General features: G+C 39.7%; 1 protein-coding gene across 1 annotated transcript in view; it reads right to left on the reverse strand.

Annotated features, from left to right (window-relative positions):
- Nucleotides 1-27182, reverse strand: part of PIGU (phosphatidylinositol glycan anchor biosynthesis class U) — a 107651-nt gene that overhangs the window by 2496 nt on the left and 77973 nt on the right. The window contains exons 9-11 of the mRNA XM_069077578.1: nt 21058-21201; nt 17710-17834; nt 9778-9920 (exon numbers count right to left, since the gene is read on the reverse strand). Of these exons, the coding sequence (XP_068933679.1) occupies nt 9778-9920; nt 17710-17834; nt 21058-21201 (412 nt within the window). The remainder of the gene's footprint in view (nt 1-9777; nt 9921-17709; nt 17835-21057; nt 21202-27182) is intronic.

The following is a 27182-nucleotide window of genomic DNA, read 5'->3' on the forward strand; positions in this document are numbered from 1 at the left end:
GAGAGAGACAGACAGACAGAGAGACAGAGAGGGGAACAGCTCCTTCCTCCACAGGAAGCCACACCCTGGTCTCCACAGTGGCTTCCTTGGGAGACAGGAGGGACCAAAGGAAAAAAGCAAAGCTATATACCCAGAACTGTGCTTGGCACTGGTGGAAATAAAGAGATAAATAAGACACAGTTCCTGATTTCATGAAGCTGACAGTACTAAAGAGAAGCTGTAAACACATGAAGAAGGGAGGGGTAGAGAAATCCCTAGCTAGATCTAACCAACTGCCAGTTAATTTCATCTGTTTGCCACCATACTTATGGTAACAATTTTTTGGCTATAAAAATAAACTGAATATGCTTTACTATTTGTTGTATTAATGGATTAAAGTTTTGTATTCCCTTTTTTAATTTAAAAGAATATAAACTTGAGAGCAGATTGACAAACTATGAGTCACAAAATCCATTTGACCTTGTGACCTCATGTCTCCATTGCTGAATCTATTCCAAAAAACATAACGAAAAAGGAAAAAAGGATCCATCTGTACAAAAATATTCAAAGATGCTCTATTTGTAAAAAGAAAAAGGGAAATAAATATATAACAAAAAAACAGCTGAATACATTATAGGATATTAATGTAACAGCTTCCCAGTCAAAGGATTTGAACAAGTTTTCAAGAGAAAAAATGCGATCTATCAACAAATATGAAAAATTTCCCCATGTAGCTAATAAAGGAAATGCAAAATTAAAAACTAAGGTATAACCTCACACCCATCAAACCGGAAAGGATGATAAAGCACAAAAATACTACATGAAGTGAATCAAACTGAATATTGAAGGGGCTTCAGGAAGGCAGGCACACTAAGCCAGTATTGGCAGAAATGTTCTGAAAATCAATTTAGAATACTAAAAAAGTTACTATTATTCATATTCTTTGACCCATCAATCTCACTACTATGGGCATATTATACCCCATGGAGGGGGCAAGGACAGAAAGAAAGGTGTTATACATAACAAAAATAATTGTAGCAGAATTGTGTCAGTATAAGACTAGAAGTAAAGCAAGTGTTCATTGCCTGGGGAATAGCTAAATAAACGGAGAGCATGAATGCAATGGAATATTTACTAGGAGGAACTATGAATATGAGAAATACAGTCACATGAGTTTTTTTTTTTTTTGCCTTTTGGAGGGCAATTGGGGTTAAGTAACTTGCCCAAGGTTACACGGATAGTTTTTTTGTGTGGGTATTAAATGTCCAAGGCCGGAACCAAACTTGGGTCCTCCTGACTTCAGGGCCGGCACTTTACTGTGCCACCTTGCCACCCCACAGTCACATGAGATTTATATGGACTAATGCAGAATGAAGAAATCAGATCCAGGAAAAATTATACACTCATGAATACAATAATGATAATGCAGACAATGCTAAAAGACGGAAACTAAAGTCTAATGAAATGATGAATATTGGTTCCAGATGACTAATAATGGAAAATACATTTTTTCTTCTTGGTAAAAATATAGAGCCATGGAATGTTATATATTTTGTTAAAGGCATTTGCTACACCAAACAATTTTGCTTAGATGTATTTCAGAGGTTATATTGTATGAGTGTGAGGACAGTCTAAAGAAGGAATGGGTGGGGATGGGGGTGTAAAAAACAAAATACCTAAGTAAAATATTCAATATATTGTAATAGAATATCATAGTGCCAAAAAATGGAAGGAAATATGGAAAGATCTACAGGATGCCAGAGTAAAATTAGAAGAACCAGAGCTGTATGCAGACTAATGCTGACTACTTTTTGGAAAAAGTAGGAAAGCGAGATTAAAGATGGCAGAATTTCAGAAAGGCCTAAAAGAGGATCTAGAACAAAAGCATCTCATTTGTTTGTCTCTTATTCATTGATTGTCTAGTTTTTGCCTCGATAGCTTAGGGATGTGGTAAAGACTTGGCCCCTTGTTTTATGTATGTGATCAGTTGTTGTTGATAGTTACTTAATTTAAAATAAAAAAGGTTTATAAAGTAGATGAACTGAACATTTCCTATTTCTTTCATCAAAGTCAAATTAAGTTGTATTTCTTGATTAGTTTTTATCCCTAATGGGTCAATGACTCTCAACAGAAAAAAAAAAAAACTCCCACTGACACAGAAAGGTCATATTTTTCTCTGAGAACCATTCTGTGGAATTAAAGGGGAAGCTGTTCCTGCTTCACAAGTGAATGTATAAATAATGTTGTAAACCCTGTACTATTAAGCATGCAGCTCCAGCCACAAGACTGGCAAATAGGTGGCTTCCTACAGCTAAGAAACTGCCAGGCATCTCACCAGCTGAGCTACTCCCCTCTCTGGCTGCTGTACCCCTCCTTGGAGGGCCTCCTCACTTTCCTGTTCTACCCCTCAACCAGATTCTGAAGCAAAGCTTCTTCAATGCTATCACAAGTGGTAATTAGCAAATAATTAGTACCACGTGCAGAAAGATGCTTAAAAAATGCTTCTGAGGACTGCCTCAATCATTTGTGCACATGGTACGTACCTAATACACAAAGAATTCTTACAGAAGAATGCAGCCACTTCGGCTGCACTCCAATTAAAAAAAAAATCTTTAATTCAGGTGGTTTATTCATTTTCATCTTGTATGATGATTCAGCGTACCAAGCATATCATAGATGAACTCCTTGCTGGAGCCAACACAATTTTAAAGGCAATCAGGGATCAATTTTCTAAAGTATCTCAAAGATTACTCCAAAAAAGTAGAGAAAGATCAGACACTACTCATACCAAAATAAGGGAGCAAACAAAAAACACCAGCATCTACTGGTCCTCATGCTTACTTTTAATATACACATATATACCATCCTTGTAAAGGTCTTGTTTTAAAACCTTTACAAGGATGGTATATATGTATGTTAAGGGTATTAATAAAAATATGAGAAAAAAAGGTTTTTGGAAACCATTTTCTGTAGAAGACTACAGACACAGATTATCTGAGAGGGATGGAGGACACACAACTTTTTTCTTTGTTTATTGTTTGTGGATTTCAAACAAGCCTTTGATTCAGTACAGCCAAATGCAGCTTAAAAGAATTTCTGGGGCGGCTACATGGTGCAGTGAATAAAGCACCGGCCCTGTAGTCAGGAGGACCTAAGTCCAAATAAGGTCTCAGACACTTAGCACCAAAAACTAGCCGTGTGACCTTGGGCAAGTCACTTAACCTCAATTGCCCTCCCTTGCCCCTCCAAAAAAAAAGAATTTCTTTCAACCAGGTGTCTTTTATACAATGGAATCCTAAAATCACACAAGATTTTAAGGCAGATACAATCACAGAAAGACTTTGTTCAAAGAGCTACTGAGTATCAGCATCAAGTAACACCACAAACATAGAGACATATAACTGCAGTGTTTCAACACTGTCATGGATGTGACGCCCTGAATAAAGACCAAAAACTATATGAATTCTTGATTCAAGATTAGATTTTGAAGAACCTTGGAACACTAAAAAGTCTTCTCAGTGATTACTCAAAAGAGAGTTACCTAGCTATCCATATAGGAAAAACCAAATGGATGGAAGGCACACACTACATGGTCCTAGACTATGGCATACAGCTGGACAGGCAATACATTGAGTACATCAGTCTATTGTATAGGCACTAGAGATGGACAATCATCCAGGTCCAGAATTGAATAGAAGGTAGAAACTGGGATGCATCTCACTTAGGAAACTATACAGTGACGTTAAGGATCCAAAGCAACTGGCTGCTGCAAAAATGCCATTTAAAAAACAAAAAACACCAATATCGTTCTAGTGATACTATACAGCTACCAATCTGGAACCACCATAATTTTAGAAAAATCACAGTTGTAGGGGAGGCTAAAGGGTAATGCAAATATGCATGCTGAATAGGTAACAGCCTACTGTCAAAGAGCACTCAGATGCAAGGGGCAAAAGACATCATCAAAAACGTGTCTGACAGGCAAATGAGCTGAACCAGTCATATAGTGGGAAGGAAAAATAAAAATGAGGCAGCTTGAGTGCTGCGCTGGTATCCACAAACATTAACATAGGACTACAGAGCAATGGGTGGCTGTTCTAAAGATGATTCCAGGAAAAACCTAAAGAAGACTATCATAAGATGAGAAAGTGTGAGGAGATTGTGATCTCCATCAGCAAAGGGAGGACCCAAACTGATGAGATCATGGATCCTTCAAGGACTGAAGTGTGACTCAACAACAATTCTCATGACCCTGGGAGCCTGTCAGGAATAAGTGTCTATCTGAGCAGTTAATTTTCTTTAACTTTTTTTTTGCTATGATGGAGAGATGGCATATTTGTAAATAACTGATGTAAAAACAAAAAGAATCAATCAAACTTAATTTTTTGAAAGACTAAATGACAGGTCTGGAATAACTCTTCCTTTGGAGCATGACTAATTATACACCTTGACGCAAATGAAGAATCTCCATTCCTTTCCAAGGTGCGTAGAAAGGTTGAAAGACTAGGGACTGTTTTTGGCCTTTCTTTTGTCTGCCTAGTGCTTGGCACAGTGTCCAGTACACATCAGGTGCTTAATACATGCTGGCTATCCCTCTGGTTCTGCACCCAGTGGGCCTCTAAGGTCACTTGTTCGCACCAGCAGTTAAAAGGTCATTAACAAGCAGGAAGGTCTAAGTGTAGTACATCAGTTGGAACTGGTATTCTGAGGCTAGAAGCCCTGCAGCAGGAAGATTTGGCCTTGGAAAGTGCTAAGGAAGTATCAGTGATTTTAAGAGAAAATAGCAGCTGTATCTGGGGAAAATATTTTGAAAATGTATTCCATATTGTGGATACTGTCAGATTCAGCTGATGTGATAGTTGGTTTTACTAAACTGCTTTTACAAGGGACAACTCACTATGGAAAGGAAAGGAGCGATATATTCAAAAATAAAGGAGAAGTAAGACAAAAGAAAGAAAGATAGAGAGGAAGGGAAGGAAGAGGAGAGGAGAAGAGAGGAGAGGAGAGGGAGAAAAAAGGAGAGGAGAGGAGAGGAGAGGAGAGGAGAGGAGAGAAAATGTATTCCAGAATAAATGCTTAGCCTAGAAAAAAACAAGACTTGGAGAGTGGGAGTGGGATGGTGAGATAGATGGTTACTAGTGGTCTTCAAATATCAAAAGTACAGTCATGTTGAAGAGAGATTAGAAGTCTTATGTCCAGAGTATAGAACCAATGGGAAGATAGAAGATGCAGATTTTAAGCAATTATCAAGATCTCCCAAATTAGAGCTATCCACGATGAAATGGGCTGCACTGAGGGAATGGGAAGGAGAAGGAAGAGACTGGATGTACATTTAACAGAAATGCAAAGAGAATTTCTTGGATAAAGGGGAAGACTAGACCTCTCAGACATCTTCCAGCTCTAGGATCTTATGATTATATGATCTAATGTATATTACTATATTAACCCAATTTCTCCCATTGGTCTAAATGAAACAATCAAATCTCAGAGGTTGTTAAATAAAGTTTTGTATACACAAAAATCCATAATTTCTCATATTCTCATATATAAGTTCACTTCTAAAGGTTATGTAAAGTACAAGGCAGGAAGAATCAGATGTCCATCTAGGTATGGCTTTGAACATGGTATCAATTGAACAAAATGAAACATTTTGGTTTTTAAAAGATTTTAAGGGATCAAAGCCTCGTAAAGAAAGTCAGCAGCAAAACACAGGATAAGAAGAAGGTTGTCCAGGATTTCTTGCTATAAACTATGTTACAAAGATGTACACATTATTAAGTACACCTGAAGAGCTGTGAGAATGAACAAAGTTAAACCTGCAGTGTACAGTGTAATGGAAAGAACACTGATCTGGGCTTAAGAGAACTGGGTTCTAGTCTTGGCCATGACACCGACTAGCTATGCAACCTTTGGCAAGTCACTCATTCTTTATGAGCCTTACAGATATTTTCATCTGTAAAATGTATGTAAATCCTCATGCCAAGATCCCAAGGACCTTTGCCATGGAAACTTAAGGGTGTGAGAATACTAACTCCCAGGTGTTATCTACAATTCCCCAAATTCCTGAGGCCTTTTGACAGTGGAACTTCTTTCTGGGGAATGTTTAGAAGCCAAAAGACCAAGATTCAGAGAAGCCTATCAGAAAGACAAAGAAGGGGAAACACTGTTGGTCTCTCAAAGCAAAGAAAGCAAACAGCAAAGGATGAACAAAGTCAGGGAGAGAAGCACACAGGAAGGCAGGAGCCGGCTGCAGTACTGGTTAGTAACATGACTAAATCTGGTCTACAAAATCTGCCTTCCCCTTTGTTTCCCCAAGTGATGACTGGAAAAAAACCCTGGTTCTCCTCGAACTGATCAATTTATTTTCTGTTTAAACCCCAACTAAGAGGAAAGGGTGAGTGAGGAGGTAGGGAGGGGAAATACACACACAGAGCCTATACAGTTAAATGTTTACTTACATTCCTATGCTATCTGAAATTGCTTTTTAGGTTCTGGGTTTTTACAATGATTTGCATTCCAAATTTACAAGTATTCATCTTGGGATTCAGAGAAGGGAAATTAAACCTAAAGGAAGAGGTGATTTTTAGTTCAGGCTGAGGAAGATTGGGGGGGGGGGGAGAGGGGGAAGTCAATTAGAGAGAGAATTTCAGGAATTCTAATTACTCCTGAAAAATCCATACATGCTGGTAGCAGTGAGAGCTGAAATTAGTATGCTTGTTCAGTTAATCACACTGCACGGAGCACACAGCAAATATTCCACATGGTTACCATAGGAATAATAATAGTTATACCACCTGACTCACAGAGCTGTTGGTAAACTCCAATGAAATAATGTATATGTACAAAAAGTGCTACATGAGTCTGAGATGAGAGAAATGACCATTCGTATTATATAATCATAAAGCACTCTCCTTGTTCTCCTTCTACCTATCAGATCATGCTCCTCCTCAGTCTCGTCCCCTAGATCCTCATCCAGACATAGCCTCTAACTGTAGGTGTCCCACGGGGATCTGTCCCAAGTCTGTCTCTTCTTCGTCTATGCTATGGATGATTTCATTAGTTCCTATGAACTTAATCATCATCTCTATGCTGACTGCTCTCCCATCTATAGTATCTGGTCCTAACCTCTCCACTGACCTCTCGTCCTATTTTCAGACATCATGAACTGAATGTCCAGAAGGCATCTTAAATTCAACATATCCAAAACTTCACTCATTATCCCTGCCCTGGAACCCTCCTCAACTTTCCAAACTTCCCTGTTACTGTGGAGGGCACTGCCATCCTCCTAATGCCCCAGCCTCACAGCCTCCCTGTCATCCTCAGCTCTGCATCATCTCTCAGACACGCCCCTTCTCTCCTCGGATACTACCACCACTGTGGTGCAGGCCCTCATCCCCTCCTGCCTGCCGGCAGTTCTGTCTGCCTTACTCCACTCCAGCCAGACACCAAAGTGATTTTCCTAAAGTACAGGTTAGACCATGTCACACCCCATTCTTATTAAACTACAAAGGCTCCCTATCACCTCCAGGATAAAATACAAAATCTTATTGTTTGGTATTCTGTTCCAAGCCCTTCCTAATTGAGTCTCACCCCCACATACACATTATTCCCAGCCTTCTCACACCTCATTCCCCACCACATACTCTTCAATGATGACACTGGCCTCCTTGTTCCATAAGCAAGACAATCTATCTTTTTAGGCTGCAGACATTTTCTCTAGCTGTCCTCCATGCTTGAAATGTTCTCCCTCGGTGCAGTTAGGTGGTGAAGTGAATAGAGCAGTGGCCCTGGAGTCTGGAGGACCGGAGTTCAAATCCAGCCTCAGATACTTAACACAAAAAACTAGCTGTGTGACCTTGGGCAAATCACTTAACCCCAACTGCCCCGCCTTCCCCCTCCAAAAAAAAAGGCAGAAAGAGCAACCCCTTCTCCTCACCAGCCCCTACTGCAAGAATCATGAAAATGCCTTTAGAGACCTTGAGGTGAGTTCAAAATACCTGAGAGTCATACCCTGGGCTTGCATAGGCATTCATCAGGAGAACATGACCATGTCTGACATCTTAATGGCCTGCTTTACTGGTGATACACATACATGTGTCTGAGGTCCTTGAAAACTGGCCTTGATGGGTATGAGGGAGTCTGAAGGCTCAATAATGGTGAACAGAATGAAGTCTTAGTTATTAATACAAAGGAGCTGCTTACTGGAAACTGCTAGCAAGGCATTCGGAGCTGCTACAAGCAGGAGCTCTGTTAGGCATCTGGAAGAGAGGTCTAGAGTAGCAAATGGGAAGTTCACGTCCTCCAGGAACTCTCCCAAGGTCGCCAGCACATAGCATTTTCCCTACTCAGCTGGCCTCTCAATAACAATTTCTATCTACTTAACTCCAACAGCACTTACTAGTGTAGGACCTTGTGGCAGCTTTTCTCGTTGCCCTAAGCTGTCATTTGCATTTCTGTTAATATTTAGATTTCCAAATGTTTATGCAACTAAAGGGAGGGACCATATTTGTCTAGTTTCTCTAAACTACCCACATTCCCCAGCACAGAGTGCAGGGAACAGTAAAATCACTAGGCTGGACTGGGTTTGAGTGAATATGCTAAACGATCACTGATAACAGCAAAGGTAAAGTTCACTACTCTATCCAAAGGATAGATTTGAATTGATGCTACAAGGTACAAAGGAGGCAAGCTGTAAGCAGAGGAAGGGGGACCTGAATCTTGAAGGCAAGGGTATCACTGACTAATTGGTTTGGGTCATTTCCCTTAGCCTTTATTTCCCCCATCTACCTCTCACCTCTGCCACTGTCTTCACTTATTTCCCACTTCAACAGCATTCTCAGCTTCACTTTTGGGAGCCATGCTAGTTTGTAGAAAATAGCTGGGTTACTGATAAACCACAGGACTGACACAGCCAGTACCAAAAAAGTCCTCAGCCTCAAGAAACTGCTAACAAAAGGTCAGGCAAGCAGGCTCCCAGCAAAAAAGAGTATCTCCCTTTCAGAAAGAACCAAACCAGCAGTAAAAAAAAAAAAAACACCACCACCAAACTAGTGTTCCTAAATCCCAGAGATACAATGCTAACAGCTGAGGAGGAATGAGAAATCTAGACATTTCTTTGTTGGGGAGGTACAGCAAAGGGAGTCTAGGGAGTGTCTGACACCAAGAAATAGCACACAGAAAAAAGAAATATTTTGTTGCCATTGTTCAGTTTTTTCAGTCACATCTGACTCTTGTGACCCCATCTGGTGTTTTCTTGGCAAAGACACTGGAGTATACTCTGACAAAATCCCACTAGACTTCAAGCTAGAAATCACCCTCCCTCTTCTCAAGTACAGACCCAGTGTTTGGTATCCTAAGCTAAATGTCTGTCCCAGACAATAATTTTCCGTAAATACCTACAGCAAGTAATAATATTAGCTCCATCCTTCACTAAAAAGGCCTTAGTTCCTCTTCCTCTTTCAGAATATAATCCTTAAAGCAAATGTTTTCTATAGGGATTAATGACCACAGTCAGCAACTGCAGCCACCCATACCTCCTAGTCAGTCATTAACCCACAGGAAATGCCTAGACTAGGATAAGTGGCTATTTAAATAGCCCAACTGGTTATCATGAAGACCTTGAAATGTAAAACAAAACCAGAGGAGAGAAACTCCCTGAGATGAATGTAAGGCATAACAATCCAAAGTGTCTAGCAATAGAGCAAGAGGATAGTTTGGAGCTGAAGTAGCAGGTTTTTCCCCTAGGTTAGAGGCCACCACATGCTATTCCCCAATATCCTCATCTCCCCCATGACTCACCTGCCCAACATTGAATGTCAGGGTGATGGCATAATAGAAATTGGAGTTAGCACTTCCTGCAAAAATCCAAAGATGCCATAAAACTGGAAAAAGCAGGGAGCAGACAATCATCACACAGGAGAGGAAAAAGATGTTCCGAAGGACTGCAAAAATAAACAACACTAAGATTTAGAGACAAGCAACAAATCTCTTGTTCTTTTTTGCCTTATTTAATATTTTATTTTTCCCAATTACATGTAAAAACAATTTTAACATTCTTTTTTTTTAATTTTGAATTCCAAATCCTCTCCCTCTCTCCCCACCTCATTGAGAAGACAAGCAATCTGACATAGTTTATACATGTGTAGTCGTGCAAAAACACATTTCCATGTAAGTCATATTCTGTGAAAGAAAACAGACAAAAAAAAAACAAGAAAAATTTTAAAAGGAAAGGAAAAGTAACTTTGATCTGCATTTGGGCTCAACCAGTTCTTTCTCTGGAGATGGACAGCACCATAAATCCTACAGAATTACCTAGGAATAGCTAAGTCATTCAGAGATGATCATCATACAGTACTGCTGTTACTATGTACAATGTTCTCCTGACTTCACGTTGCATCAGCTAATTTAAGCCTTTCCATGTTTTTCTGAGCGCATCCTACTCCTCATTTCTTAAAGCACAATAGTATTCCATCACAATCATATATAACAACTTGTTTAGCTGTTCCCTAACTGATGGGCATCCCTTCAGTTTTCAATTCTTAGCCACCATAAAAACAGCTGCTATAAATATTTTTGTACATATAGGTCCTTTTCCTTTTTGTCTTTTATCCCTTTGGGATACAGATCCAGTAACAGTATTGCTTAGTCAAAGGTTATGCGTGGTTTTATAGCCCTTTGGGCATAGCTCCAAATTGCTTTGGGAATTGGCCTGTTCTTTGGAGGCTGGTTGGTGTCCTTCATTTTCGAAGAGGACCAAAATGGCATCACTATGCTGGAGTCAAGTTTCAATGTGTCCACCTGTGACTGACCAGACCAATATGAGCTCAACAGTCCATGTGAACAAATATTTGGGGTGGATTCTCTAAATTTGCTCATCCTGGGTTTCCTTTGAGCTACTTCAATTCTGCTTTGCTCACAGAGCACAGCACCTTCTCTGATGAGGGCATGCCAAGCTGAGCTGTTCTGTGCCAGTGACTCCCATGGCACACAATCAATTCCAATGTTCTTAAGAGAGACCTTGAGAGTGTTCTTGTATGGCTTCTTCTGACCACCATGTGAATGCCTGCTCTGTGTGAGTTCTTCATAAAATAGTCTTTCTGGCAAGCACATGTTTGGCATTTGAACAACATGGCCAGCCCATGGGGTTAAGTTCTCTGAAGGAGAATTTGAATGCTTGGCAGTTTAGTTCGAGTAAGGACCTCAGTAGCTGGTACCTTATCTTGCCAGGTGATCTTCAGGATCTTCCTAAGACAATTCAAATGGAAGTGATTCAGTGTCCTGGCATGGCATTGGTAGACTATGGAGGTTCCACAGGCATACACCAATGAGGTCAGCACGGCTCTGTAGACCTTCAGCTTGGTAGTCAGTCTAATACCTCTTCTCTCCCATACTTTCCTTCGGAGCCTCCCAAACACTGAGCTAGCTCTGGCAATTCGAGAGTCAACCTCAATATCAATGTGTACACCCCTGGATAGCATACTACCAAGGTAAGTGAACTTATCCACAGCATTCAGAACTTGTCCACTGGCTGGTGTGGTGATGGCTGATGGAGCACCCATGTTTTCTTAGCGTTAATTGTTAGGCCAAAATTAGCACAAGCAGAGAACTGATCCATACTTTGTGGAAAGGGGGAGAAAAGAGAGGGTTAACACGTGCTACCTTATATATCATAAAAGACAAACCTCCCTCAGAAATACCATTGTTTGTCAATAGCTTTCCAAGCTGGTGTCTTCCAACCTGGTAGGTGGATTTATTGAAGTTCAGGTATGAGTCCAGTCACTAAAGCTACAGTTGACTGAGAAAGCAGTTACTATGGACAGCATACAATTAATGGAAATCTACTCTCCACAGTATGGAAGGTCAGACCACATCTAAATGATTTTTTCAGTTCTTAGTCTAAATTTTAGGAAGGACATTCATAAGCTGGAGCACATCTAAGATGACAAGCAGGACTAGAATGTTAAATGAGGATTGAATGATTTGATTTAGAATGTTTGGCAAGACCTAGAACTGCTCAAAATTGGAATAGGTCACCTTATAGATAAGTGAGTTCTCGGCCAGTAGAAAGTGTCTGAAACAGGCTGAATGACATAAAATAGCTATTCTAAAAAAATGGTAATTTCATCATCTAATAATCCAACTTCAGACAGACTCAGAGATCCTACAATGATTTGGTATCAAAAAGAGCAATTCCTGAGGCCCTGAACATACCAAAACATGATGCTTGATAAGGACTCCCCCACCTCCACCCCAATGGTAATTCAATCTTTCACTAGTTTTGGTGGGCTAAAAGTCATGGTCCCCTTCCACAAAAAAAAAAAAAAACAACATATTACTAATTCCTGGATAAGTTATCTTCGGGCAGGAACTGTCTTTTGCCTCTTTGTATCCTCAGCACTTAGCACAGAGACTGGCTTAAGTAAGTGCTTAATAAATTTTTATTGATTAATTCTATGACCTAGGCCCATTCTCCCTTGAAAAAGTTCTTATTCCTTCTTAACCGGTAATTCAACCCTCCCTCTGGCACAGCCAGACACATAAATAGCACCCCAAAAAATTGTGAGAAAGAATGAAGCACTCCCTGGGGCAAAACACAATTCCTGGCTAATTGCCTAAATCAGGTGGTATGAATTGAGGGGAATTTTTCTCTCAACCTCCAGATTCCCAAATCTCAGCTGAGTGATCTGTATCTCCTGCTAGTGCTTCTCTTGGACAAGCAACAAATGACTGCTGTTTTTGCCCAGTCTTCCTTCTAGGCCTGCCTGCACAGGGCATCAAAGATGAATTACTGACAAACAACCTCTTGCCTGCACTTCTTAAGTGCCTAAAATAATTCATCTTTATAGCCTCAGGTGCCCAGAGCTATCTCTAAGACTCTAGAAATGTTCTTTCCCTTTATATGTTCCTGGTGCCAAAAAGAAGCCACTTCTCTTACAAAGTTAAACACACTTTGGTAACTAGAAGGCTGGCATCTTGCTAAGAGCCCTAGGATTGCTTGTCAGATTTGGGTGGCAGCGACCCAGAAGTTTGGAGACCAGTGCCAATATGACAATATATCATAGCTTTCTGGGGGGAAAAAGATATTTTTACGGGGCTATATCCTCACCCTTTGCAAGTGGGAGAGATGGGATATGTTTTGTAAATGGGATACAATGTCCTCACAGAATCTCTTTGAGTCATAGTGAAACTTTAAAAAAGGACTTAAAGAAAGGCCCCATTAAAGATACAGGGAATTAAGGATTGTCAAGTGCAAGAGGCTTGGTTCAGGAAGGTCATATTGGCACCAGCTACTTCAGACTTTTGGAGACAACAAGTAACTATCAATCAAATACAAAAAAAGCAATTCCCAAGCCTCTCAGTAAGGTGTCCATTCTTCTGGCCATCAGTGTTTGTTTACCTTTGCAAAAGTAAAGGTGAGAGGGAAGGGAGGAGGTAAAGATGGAAGAAGAAAGGTAGGAGGGAGGTAAGAAGGAAGGAGAGAAAGGAAGAAAGTCAGAAGGAGGAGGAGAAAAAAAAGAGAAAGAAATGAACAGAAGGAAGTTCAGAAGAAAATACAGTAATAGGACAGCTTTGAAAGTAACACAGAGGATTTACTATACATTGAAAAGGAAAAAAATTTATACACAAATTTATATTATACAAATCTCTGTAACAGAGATTTGCAATTTCAGGCACAATCTTCACTATTTGCTCTTATGTATATTGAAATGTTCATTTTATTTAGGGTTAAATGAAAAGAAATTTTTTTTAAATGAAGATGTTGAACTACATGATATCTAAGGTCCTTTATACAACTAAGCCCATAATAACAAAGATAAATGTTCACTGAACTTGATAGATGGGGGCCAAATCATAAAAGGCCTTAAACGCCAGACCAAGACATTTGGACTTTATTCTGTGTGCCACCAGGAGATAGGTGATCAGGGCTCAAGTCCTGGCTCAACATTTACTAGCTGTACAACTATGGACAAGTCATTTAACCTTTCTTTGGTTCAGTTTTTCCATCTAAGATAATAATACCAACAGAATCTAGTTCCCAGTGATAGTAGGGAAAGTGCTTTGTAACCTATAAAGCACCACAAAAGTATCAACTAAAATACTGCTATTGCGTATTAGTTGGTCAAGTAATTGGAAGATATTTTTTCCCTTAAAAAAAAAAAACTTTCCCTGTCTCCTGATAATTAAGAGGCACCACAAGAGCTCCAGGCCAAAAGCTGAAGGTGGAATGCACAGGACACAACACATTGCAAACACTAGATGGCACCCATAAAAACTAAAAGGTTGAAAATTCAACAAAGTTTTCTGGACAAAAACAAGGTAGGCAAAATGCAGTCAGACTTCAGGGGCTCAGGATTCAAGAAAGCCACACATCTTCTAACATGGTCAATGGAGGAATTTATTTTGCTTGATTGGGCATACTTATGACAAAGGTTTTTTTTCCCCCCCAATGGGATATAGAGTTAGGAGGTAGAGGGGGGTCAAAAGAGAGGGATTAGGGGAGAGGGGGAGAGAGGGAGAGAGGGAGAGAGGGAGAGAGAGAGAGAGAGAGAGAGAGAGAAGGAAGGAAGGAAGGATAACTTAAAAATTAAGAAAATTATATAGAAGAGGACAAGAGGTAGGTCTGAAGAAAACACAAGGAAGAAGAATTAGCTTTGAAAATTACATGGTGAATATATTATATACTTAAAAGGAAAAGCAAACTGTATGTAAGATTCACAGTTTTATGCACAACCCTCTTTTTCTGTTTTACTTTATGGAAAAGCTCATTTTATTTAGTGTTCATTAAGGTCAGGAAAAAAAAACATTTTAAAAATATCCTCTCTACCTGTACACATCTATCCCGAAAAACCCAGCTACCCTGACAACTGCCAACAACCAAATCTTTCACCAAATTTATAAGACAGGGCAGCAAACCTGCTCTTTGTTGCTTTTTTATGCTTTAGTCATCTGTCTGCATTTACAAAGGGTCAATACTTGGGAGAAATTTCTCAAGCCCTGCTTGCCTTTCCTTTTTAGAGAATTTTAAGAGTTGTCATGAAGTTAACTTGAACTCAACCAAATGGATGGAAGTTACAAAGAGACCGATTTGAGCTGGACATAAAGAACCACCTGGTAAGTAGAGGTGACGCCCTTCACTGGAGGTGTTGAGTAGCAGAAGGATAGACATTTGTAGGGGATGCTATGAAAAGAATTCATGCTTCAAGTAGGAGCTGGTCTAGGTGATCTCTTAAGACCCTTCCAACTCTTAGGAAGAAAAAGTAAATCCTAAAGGTTGTTTTTTAAAACAAAATTTAAAACTACTCCTCAGTTTCAGGTGTATGCCACTGGCTTAAAGACTTCTAGCAACTTCTAGCCAGAAAACTGAGTTAAATCTAAAGGGTTAAATCTAATGCCTCAAAAAAACAAAGAAGCCATTGGCTGAATGGGTCATGTGGTGATGTCACAAACATAACATTCCAAGCAAATGTCTTCACAGGCCCTGGTGCTGAGAAGCTCACAGTCACTGTCAGTCCAAACTAAAACAAAATAAAACAAAAACAAAATATAGCTCAGAAAATCAGTGAGACAGTTCATTAGCCTCATATGGGCTCCCAGAAACCCCATCAGCAACTCTCATGTGACTCATCACCCTACAAAGCAGAATCTGGTTTTTAATTAGTTTTAAGATCTTAAAAACGTGTTTATTCCAACATCCCTTCTATCCCTGTCCTTGGGAATGCCATGTGGTACAACAGTACTCTGCACTTTAAAGGAAGAAATACATATATTCCCATAAATTTGCACAATGGAGCACTATACATGTATCATATGTATACAAGGCAGTGTGATATTACAGAAAGAGCACTGAAGACCTACACTGAAGTCCCAATGCAACCATTAACTTGTGTGACTTTGGAAAACTCACTTTACTCTCTGAGGTTCAGGGGTCTCATCTGTAAAATGGGGGAAAACATACACATACACTACCTGTTTCACAGAGGTGTTATGAGGATAAATGTAAAATATTTTTGTTGTTACTGTTATGAGGGTGACTATTACTACTAACAAGATGAACTAAGGAATGAGGATCAGGGTCAGGAAGCAAAAGAATGAAAATCAAAGGCGTGGAAAAGAGAAGCAAAGAAAATTATTATTATTTCCTTTTTGCATTTAAACATGAGAATCAACATGTTTATCCAACTTTTGGGAGGCAAATAAGAAAAGGAGGGTGAAAAGGACCAAATCCCCTCATTCATGTCACAGACTGTGCTCTGCAGGATCAAGTGGAGCCGATGGTCTTTGCTGTCATCCCCACACTCTCCAAATGACTTGGCCATCAAAGAGCCTCAGGTCAGTCCCAAACCTGCTTGATGAGTCTTGCAGATAACATGAGGAAATTGCAGGGAGGTGATGAGGAGCTGCCTGGGCAGCTTGGTAAGTCAGAAGCCAATTCCCTGAGGGAGCACACACTGCACCCACTCGCACTGTTGACTTGCTGTGCTTCCTGCTGTTTGGGTGGCAGAGCCACATGAGTCAGTTTCATGATCAGAGCTCCTCAGTTTCATTTCCTGCTTGGCACACGGAGCCTCAGCAGGTTGATGAATGAAACAACAACAGACACACATCCTCAAAAGAGCTGCCTCCATTCACTACAATGGCTTTACACAGAGGCTGCAAAAATCTGCTGCCTCATTACATTTTTAAAACAAGTCACAGCCTCACAATGGGTTACAAGGTGGAAAGGCCCCACTAGAACTAGTTCAAATGCCTTATTTTCTAGATGGAGGAAACTTGGTGTCAGGAGAGGTAAAGGGACTTACTCGGGACACACACTGAGTGAGTGGAAGAACTGGGTCTACTCACTCCTCTAGTACTGAATTGCTGGAGTGCCCCCTTATTGAGGTCATTCTTCCTCATACTTTCTAGTCAATGAAAACAGCACACTTCTGGTGGATGGGTACTGTGGGCATAATGGCATCTCTTCATGAGCAGGAGGTCCTATTTGTGGCTACAGTCACCTCTTTAATTTTTCTTATCTCCAGAAATGGCATTTAGCTCCTTTAGGAAATATGGAAGGAGGGGAAGTGGCTGTCTTACGGCAAGAGTTCTGTAATTGGAATCAGGATGCTGGAGTCTGAACCTTCCTGGCTCTTACACTTACTACCTATGTGACAAGAGGTCTTAGTTTCCACATCTGTAAAATAGGCATTATACTTATATTACTGACCTCACAGGGCAATTGTGAGAAAAGTCTTCTGTAAACCTTAACAAGCTCTCAGGAGTTATCATTATATATTCCTGCTGAGGGCAGGAAATACTGTGAGTTCCTTGACAGCAGGGATTGTCTTGTACCTCTTTTTTATATCCCCAGTGCTTGGTACATAATAGGTGCTTAATAAATGTTTATTGATTGATTATTGAAGTTCATCTCTATCGTTCCTCTAAGGCACATGGAGGCACATACAAACAGTAAAATATAACATAAATGCCCTTCATGATGACAACAAATACCCATCTTGCTCATTACCATCTTTAGTGCCCAGAGCACCCCATAAGGCATGTGGCACAAAGCAAATACTGACTAATTTTCCAGTTTCTTTATGCCTTTCATCCACGGGTGGTTTGTAGCTTACTCTCAGTAACCACTACCTTCCTCCTTTCATCAAAGAATAGAGCGAACATCAATCTTCCACTGGGGTATTTAAGAAAGATAAACCCAAGAGGCTGTTAAGGAAAAAGGAAGGTGCTTACATCTGTAGAGATGGCTCCACACTGGAAGAAAAGCCAAGTACAGGGCAACATCCCCCACTGTGGGGTAGGACTTGAAAATCGAGATCACAGCAATCTGGATGAACATGAAGAACATGGGATGATCCCTGAGATAGAGAGAATAAACAGAGAAGATAAATTAGGATCTAACATGAGTAGGACCCCAAGTCCTGAGGACCCTCATTAGCTTCACCATGAATTTCTTACAGCAGAATGTCCAGTACATGGAAAGGCCCCAAGCCCAGGAGTTCAAACACACAGTACCAGGTGAACCAAAAAGCCTTCATACAAAGCAAACACTATGAAGGAGGCATCTGGAGGTTAGCTGTAGCCACGAAGGGTGGTTACTATAACCCTCTTAAACAACCATAGAAACTTGAACAGTCATCACAGACAATGATTCTAAACTTACCTTCTCACCTAGGATACAGACAGGAAGCTAAATGAAGTCAACATTTTTTACTGCTGGCCATAAATGGTCAATCAAGACATCCAGGAAGAGTCCCATGTTGCTGAGCTCGTGGATTCAGAGCTTATAAAAGCCAATTCCTTTCCTTACAGCAGTAAACAGGGTAAGGAGGAACCCTCAGTTCAGAGGGATAGAGTGAAAAGAGTCCTGGTCCTGGAGTCAGTATTCCTGGCTCCTGTCAGCTCCTCGAGAGCAGGGACTATCTCTTGCCTTTCTTTGTATGGACAGTGCCTAGCACAGAAAAGGCCCTTAATGTCAGTGAACTGACATTTACTAACTGTATGACTCTGGCAGATTATCTGAACCAAACCTCATCTGGTTTCCAAAACTTATATCCCAGGGCGACTCTGGGGAAAGTAGGCTACAAATCTCATGTTATAGAAATGTGAGTTGTTATTAGTACTGGCATGTGAGCTATTCTTTTCCAAGAGGGCTGCAAGTCATATGAAGTTGTGAAGTTCCTTAAACCACATTTCATCACCTCAGCATGATCACCGTGAGATGATGAAAACAGATCAGTCTATGGGGCTGCCCAAAGTAGCGAGTGAAGGCAATGCAAAGGAATCCCTTTCTCTGTTCCACCCTGGGGAAAATCACTGTCCTTGGCTGATTTCCCTTTCTTAGTTAAGGACAGCACTACTAGCAACCTGTTTCATAACAGCGTTCTGTAGGACATAATGAATCCTTGTCAGTAAATCAATGAAAAGTAGGTCAAACTGGGAGCTCATTCAGTGGGTCTAAATCTTACATGTGGGGACAAAAGAGGCACAATACACATCAGCTTTTCTCTGAAACTCAACTGACCCAACAGTGGAATTACTATATAAATTAGCACAGATCCACAGTCTGTGAGAAATAATGGTGGGAGCCAATGTTTTCAGAAATAAAAAACCAAGAAAGCATATGTACTAGAGATCACTACTTTAGGCAACTGACACCCTCATCAGCTGAAGCATTTCAAAAGGCCAGTGAATATGTGGTGACAAGTTAACAATTCCATAGCCTCAGAAAATGTTTTGAACCTTGAATGAGTCTACTACCAAGACCTCCACTGCCAAATGTGAATTCCTACCAGACAGACCACACAAATTAATTTGGGAGTAAGATGCTGGAAGAAATGGGAGAAAAATCTGGCATGCCACCTGGAGCCTTCAAATGGACCATTCTTTCTTAGAAGCCTGGGTGGAATTCTCAGTATGAGGGAGTAAAGATGCTGAGAGAAGTCTAAGTGACTTCTGGGGCCCCAATGACAAGGAAATGTCACATGATAACTGTGTCACCACCTCACCAGGAGCTATTTTTATAGGCATTCACACATAGAAGGCAGGAAAGCATACGGATTATCTAATGAAGAAAGGAGAGAAAGGCCAACATACCTACCACCCACCCAATTCTCTGAAAGGGCCCCTAAGTTCCACTGCTGCTCACAGTCAGGCAGGTCTGACTTCAGTAAGGGCTTAGGAGATAGAAAGTCGATTGTATCTATTTCTTTTCTTAATTTGCTATGCAATAAATGGGGGATTATTAGGGGCCTGGGCCAAAGTCACAGTAATATAAAACACTAGACCAACTGTTTCCCTAAACAGAACCGCCCCCCCCCAACCCCCCCACTGTGCTCAGCCAAATGTAAACTGAAGTCTGAATAGGGAGCCAGGTATTGAGAGGGCAGTCTTAATTCCAACTGGATGTATTGGGTGATCTAAGAGAAACTTTATTGTGTCTGTCTTCTTGTCTAGGAAGCAAGATTCATAAGAATCTTCACAGGAAATTAGAATAATGTATTTTTAGCATTTTTAAAGGGCTAGGTCCCTAGGAGATCCCTGAGGTAACACGATCTAACAGACAGACAAGATGTTACTACTACTTGGAAACAAAAGTAAAAGTAATCTTGCTCCTCTTCAGGCACACATGGTAGCTTAGGAATTTTCACATAAGGCAAAATTTGACCTAAACCAGATGGAAAGATTATTTTGCCCTCTATAATATTGCTTTCCACCGTCACAGTCTGTGTCTTTTACACAGTAACATGGCAACAGGGAATTTCACAAGCACAAAGACTTTGGCAGGGAATGTCAGGCCAGAATAAGGCTACAGATGGCAGCTTTTCCACTAATGCCCCCTAGTTTCCTGTGGATTATGGATGACACCAAAATTCATTCTCATCACAGTCACCTGACAATGGAAGTGCCAGCCCAAGTCAGGGCAATGGTACAGCCATCATGACACACATCACAAAGAAGCTATTTTAGATTACTCAGGTAGGTCCCGATAGAAAGAGCTGTTGGAAATGTCTATGTTTCAAAAAGTCATTTCCTTCATACATCTGACCTGTTCTAGTTATGGATTCTCTGTCACTGTGTTGCACATATGGTTCTTTGCATATACTCAGTAAAGGTAGGAGGAAGCGTCTGACCTGAGAATCAGGAGCCCAGGGAGTTTGAGTCTTGGCTCTGTCACTTACTGGTTCCATGATACAAGTCATACACTTGGTCTGTATGGCAGATCACTCAACTCCTCTGAGAAGAGCCACTTCTCTAATTTTCAGTTTCCTTAACTGAAAATGGGAATAATTACCTACTTTACAGTATTGCTGAAGGGAAATCACTCTATAAAACTTAAGGCTCTACAAAAATGGGAGCTGTTACCTTTGTTATTAAAGGAAGAGTTTAATAAATAAATTGTCAGACTGGACAGATTTTCTTCTAATGCTATTAGGATAGAAGGTTCCCCACGCCAAGTTTATAGAAACCTAACTACTGAGCCACGGTTCAACCTGCTACCATCAAACTTGCAGTGTCAGAGCAGCAGAGAAATACCAAACACTGATATGACCAGCAGGGCAATTATCCCAAACCACTTACTTCAACTTCACTGCTAAGGGGACAGTGTAGAAGAAGACATTGATCTGAAACACGCAGACAAAGAAGAGGCTGAAGTGTTCAAACATTTCTGCAAAGAAGTACCAGAAGAGACCGATGTTTGGAGTGAGATCAGGAACAGAAAGTCTGTAATTTTTAAAAGAGAAAGAAAAGTTAAGCATTCTAAGTATATGCATATATGTGTGTATGTACATGTGTAGTCAGGTGTAGCTTGTTTTCCCATAGAATTTGAGCATCATTTAAGAACCTGAATCGATACGATGACCACCCACTATTTTGGAGGAATAATATTCAACCGTGCCACCCATCTCCTAACAGAATAAGGTGACAGGTAAAGACTGAGGCACAGTTTTTTTGGACATGACCAATGAAGGCATTTGTTTTGCTTGATTACCCGCATTTGTTACAAGGATTTTGTTTTGCTTTTGCTTTTTTTTCTGGAGGAGGTGGGGGAGTAGGAAGAACAGAAAGTAAATGCTTGTTAATTGAAAAAAAAAAGTAAAATAAAAGTTACCAAAAATGCTAGGGAAACAAGAATTTGGTCAGAGAAAGCACTACCAGAGGGCCTAAACTTTTAAAATATGAGGTGGAGAGAAAAGCTCATAAGAGTGCAATGATATTAGTTCAATGGATGGAATACAATATTTGGAATCAGGAAGAACTGGGATAAAATCCTAGCTCTGACTTCTACTAGCTATGAGAACTTGGCAAATCACTTAAGTCTCTATGAGCCTTCAGTTTCAACATCTGTAAAAGGGGCAATAATAATACTTGCCTTCCCTCCTAAAAATGTTGTTGTAAGGTTCAAATGAAGTAAAAGTATTTTGAAAAGTTTAAAGCACAATATAGTTATTTGTTATTATTATTATTATCATTAAGATTTTGATGGTGTATTTTTGCCAGGAGAAGCAGGATGCTATAGGGGAAGAAAAAATTAACTTCTAGATAAGAAAAGACCCAAATCTGAATCTTGCCTCTGATGTTTACTTTTGGTATGACCATGGACAAATCACTTAATGTCCTTAATCATGAAATTCTTCATCAGTAATGATAGCTATACCTGTAGTACATACCTCCCAGGGTTGTTACAAGGTTCAAATGAGGTAATAGTTTTGCCTAATTTCTAAAACTTTAAGGTGCTAATAAAAGTCAGTTATTTACTTTTTTCTTTAAAAAAAAATTCTTTGTTATATGGGATGTCTCCCTGGGAGGAGAAAAGAGAAACTGGAAACAAGAAAATTAAGACAAATTTATGAACAAGTCATATCAATCAAACTGCCAAAAATTATTTATATATCCTGGGGTAAAAGTAATAAAACTCATTTGGAACAACAAAAGGTTAGGAATATCAAGGGAATCAATGAAAAAAAGTGAAGAATGGAGTCCCAACAGTACCAGATATCAAACTATATTATAAAGCACAGAGTGGTCAATCAATGGAATAGATTAGTTCTGCATAATATGCAGAACCAAACAAGCACAGTAACCTAATATCTGATTAAAAAAAAAAAACAAAAATACTTACTTATTGTGATAAAAACTCACTATTTGGAGGCGGCTAGGTGGCACAGTGAGTAAAGCCCCAGCCCCAGAGTCAGGAGGACCTGAATTCAATTCCGGCCTCAGACACTTAACACACACACGCACACACACAAACACATATAAAAACTAGCCGTGTAACCTTGGGCAAGTTACTTAACCCCAATTGCCCTCCAAAAGGCAAAAAAAAAACAAAAACAGAAACTCACTATTTGATAAAAACTCTTGAGAAAATTGAAAGTCTGGTAGAAACTAGGAATAGACCAACATCTCACACCGTATACACCAACATATGCTCAAAATGGCTACATGATAGGGAAGAGAAAGGAAGGGGAGAAAATTTAAAACTCAAAATCTCATAAAAGCGAATGTTGAAAACTAGAAATAAATAAATATTCAAATGTATGAACAAAAGATATCAAAAAATTATTTTTTCAAAGCATACAAATACCAAGTACAGAACTGTCTTTAGCAAGTAGAGAATTGTCTTAGGAAAGGAAATGAAAGTGCTGGAGAAACTATGTTTTAAATTAAGAAAAACAAAGGTTTTCTGTAAAGGACAGAAGTGCTTCAAAGAGAAATTAAAGGGGAAAAAGAGTCTAAGCAGGCAAAGGGGAAATCCTAGACTCTGTCAGGAAGCTGGTAGGGTATAATTCAATTCAATTCAATTCAAGGCACTGTACTAGGCAAGCACTGGGGATTCAAAGACAAAACGAAAAAAGACCCGGCCCTTCAAGAAGCTCACATTCTACTGGGGAATACAATATATGAAGAAGCAAGCACTGTATACGGAAAATGTAGGAGGGAGAGTGTACTACCAACTGAGCTCATCAAGGAAGGCTTCATAAAGATTAAACTGGGGCAAAGTCTCTAAGAGAAGTCAAGAATTCTGAAATGGATAAGTGAGGAGGGAGCACATGCTAAGAATGCGAGGCAGTTTTTGCAAAGGCAAAGAAATAGGAGATGCCATGATAAGTTCAGGAAATAGCTAATAGTCCAATTTGGGTGGAACATAGAGTGAAAAAAGAATATGAATTAAGGCTGGAAAGCTGAAAGAAGGGAGAGGGGGTACCAGATTGTGGAGGGCTTGAAATGTTAACTCTAAAAAATGTATATTTTATTCTTAGGCAATGAAGAGTCATTAAAGATTTTTGAATAGAGCAACACCATGGTCAGACCTTTATGTCAGGAAGTTTTTTATTGTGTGAAGAATGGTTGGAAAAGAGTGGACTTAAGAAGACTAATTATGAGGCTATGACAATAGTCTAGAAGAGAAATGATAAGGCCTAAACTGGTGTCAATATGAGTTGAGAGGAGAAACAGATGCAAGAGATGCTTTGTAGTTAGAATTGATGAGCCTTGGCATCTAACTAGCCATGGAAGTAAAGCAGAGATGAGAGGTGAAGATGACATTTAAGTTACAAAGTGACTGGGAAGATGTGAGGCCCTTGACAGAAAAAGAGACAGATGATGGAGGGATAGGTCTAAAGAGGTTAAGATTGGGGGGTTGATTTTGGGAACAGTGAGTCTGAGAACAGTGAGCCTAAAGAACATACAGATAAGGATATAAAACAGGTAGTTGATGCAGAACTGGAGTTCAAGACAACAACGATAACTAGAAATATCAATTTAGGAGTCATCTGATGTTAATACTTAAACCCATGGGAACAGATTAGATCACGAAGGTGGAACATAGAGGGACAACATAAACAGGCCCCAGGGCAGAGCTCTGGAGGATAAGCGTAGCAAGGAAACAGAAGATGATAAGCCACTAAAAGAAAACTAAGAAGTAACTATCAGACAGGTAGGAAGAGAGCCAAGAGAGATCTGTGTCCCAAAAGCCAAGGGACATGACAATATACAGGAAGAGGGGATGGTCCAGCAATAGGAGTATCAAAAGCAGTAGAGATGTCAAAGAGAATGAGGATTAGCATTTAAGAGATAACCTCCCAGAGAGTTTCAGATTGAGGGATAGTGTTGGAAGCCAGACTTCAAGACAGAGAATAGCAAGTTGATGATGAAGTTAAGGTAGCAAAGGTAAACAATTTTTACTTTGATCATGGATTTAAAGCTTAATGGGACATTAAATGATATCTAGTACTATTTCTTCATTCTAAAGGCCCAAAAAGGTTAAGCAATTTGCTCAAGGTTAAAGTGGCAGAGCTAGGATTTAAACCCAGGTGCTTTTAAAAAATTCAGTGTTTTTTCCACAAAGCTCTATTAGTATGGTACAGTTGGGCAGTAAAATGAAATAAATATAATAACAGCTTGAGGAAGAAGAAGGGTGAAGTCAAGGTTTTTTTTAAGGATGGGGGATATCTACCTTATAAGCAGCAGGGGGAAAAGTCAATAAATATGAAGAGATTGAAAATAAGAATGAAGGAATAAACACTGTGACAAATTCTTGAAGGGGATCAGGAGGAGATGGGAGAAAGGATTCAGACAGAGGTCTCAGACTTGGCAAGAAGCGACATCTCTTCCTCAGAGACAGAAAGAAAGGAGAAGAGGGTGAGTGAAGACATTGAGGATTTCTGAGGAATGCAGTAAGGTAAATGATGGAGCTTATATAGATGGCCTCTAATTTCTCAGTAAATCAGGGGATGAAGGTATCTCCTGAGAAGGAGGAAGAGGTTGGAAAGACACTGGGGATTTGAACAGGGAAGAAAAGGTTTTGAACAACTTGCAAGGGGAGTATGTACTTAGCTGTAGGAGAAAAAAAGGTTTTGCCTGGCAGTAATGGGGGGTTTGAGACAACTAAGATATGTGCATCCCTATAAGCAGATGAGGTAGGAAGAAACTACAGGTCATGGGAATTGAGAAGACCAATGCACTGGGAGGCTAGGGTATTTGAGACAACATCAAATTGTATACTTAAGTCTGCAGGTATGAGAGAAAAGGTTGGTTTGAAGAGAAAAGCTGTGAGCCTGTATTGAACTCCTTAAGAAAAGAGGGAGTGATTTAGAGGCTGAAAGATCCCAAAAAGTATTTAAACTACTAAGAAGAATGGTTGTATTGAGTCACAGTGACAAAGAGAATATCTGGAACTGGCAACGGGATATGAGGAATATGTCAGATGTTCCTCTCAGCCCAGTGGGTCATGAGACATAAAAGAAGGGATGAATTGCCTTCGAGGAGGTAGCTAGAGATCAATATAAATCAAAGTCTGTTAAAAATTGATAGGGACCTGTACAACAATTTGGAACTATGACCAAAGGGCTAAAAAACCAAGCATACCCTTTGACCTAGCAACACCACTACTAGGCCTGTATCCCAAAAGAGGTAAAAAAAAAAACAACAAAAAGGAAAAGGACCTATATGTACAAAAATATTTAGAGCAGCTCTTTTCTAGGGGTAAAGAATTAGAAATTGAGGGGATGCCCATCAATTGGAGAATGGCTGAATAAGTTGTGGTATGTGATTATGATGAAATACTATTGTTCTATAAGAAATGATGAGCAGAATGCTCTCAGAAAAAACTTGAAAGACTTACATGGTCTGATACAAAGTGAAATATGCTGTATATGAAGTAATAGCAATACTGTAAGATAATTGGCTGTAAATGACTTAGCTATTCTCAGCAATACAATGATACAAGACCTGAAGGACTTATGATGAAAAATTCTATCCATCCCCAGAGGAAGAACTAACAGTATCTAAATAAAGATTGAGGCATACTTTTTTTTTAACTTCCTTTATTTTTCTTGAGTTTTATTTTATATATATTTTCTTTCACAACATGATTATTATGGATATGTTTAGCATAATTACCTATGTATAACATATCAAATTGCTTGTCTTCTCAATGAGGGGCAGTGGGGAGGGAGGAAGGAAGAGGACTTGGAACTCAAAGTTTTAAAAACAAATGTTAAAAACTGTTTTTACATGTAACTGGGGAAAAATAAAATAATACCAAAAAAAGATGTAAAAAAACCCAAAACTTAAAAGCTGCCCTAAAATTTATGGGACACCCAGTATAACTTTATATTTCTTTTTCTTTTTTTTAAGCAATCGGGGTTAAGTAACTTGCTCAAGGTTACACGGCCAGTTATTTCTGGGTGTGGTGCTGAGTATCTGAGCCCAGATTTGATCCCCAAGTCATCTCGAGTCTTGGCTCGGTGCTCTTACTCACTGAGACACCTGGCCGCCCCTAAGCAATTGGTCTGAGACCGTGATTCGATCCCCAGGTCATCCCGATACTGGAGGTGGTACTCTTACTTGCTGTGCTACCTGGCCGCCCCTATAACTATATTTCTACCGGCAAATGTGTTTCTGTATATCAAAGTGAATGTTATAGGTAAAAGAAAACTGTGAGTTAAAAAAAAAAAACTGATAGGGGCATCAGCATTTCTATATATTACCAACAAAGTCCAACAGCAAGACATAGTAAGAGAAATTACATTTAAACTAACCGTAGACAATATAAAATACTTGGGAGTCTACCTGCCAAGACAAACCCAGGAATTATATGAATATAACTATAAATACATGGAATACAATTATTCCACACAGTAGAAACAGGACTTCTGAGCGGCTCCCACTTCCACCTCCTCCAATTCATGTAAAAAATG

Source organism: Petaurus breviceps, unplaced genomic scaffold (assembly GCF_028583685.1).
Source record: "Petaurus breviceps papuanus isolate PSGF00001 unplaced genomic scaffold, PetGlider_PUasm1.0 90994, whole genome shotgun sequence".
Lineage (NCBI taxonomy): Eukaryota > Metazoa > Chordata > Mammalia > Diprotodontia > Petauridae > Petaurus > Petaurus breviceps.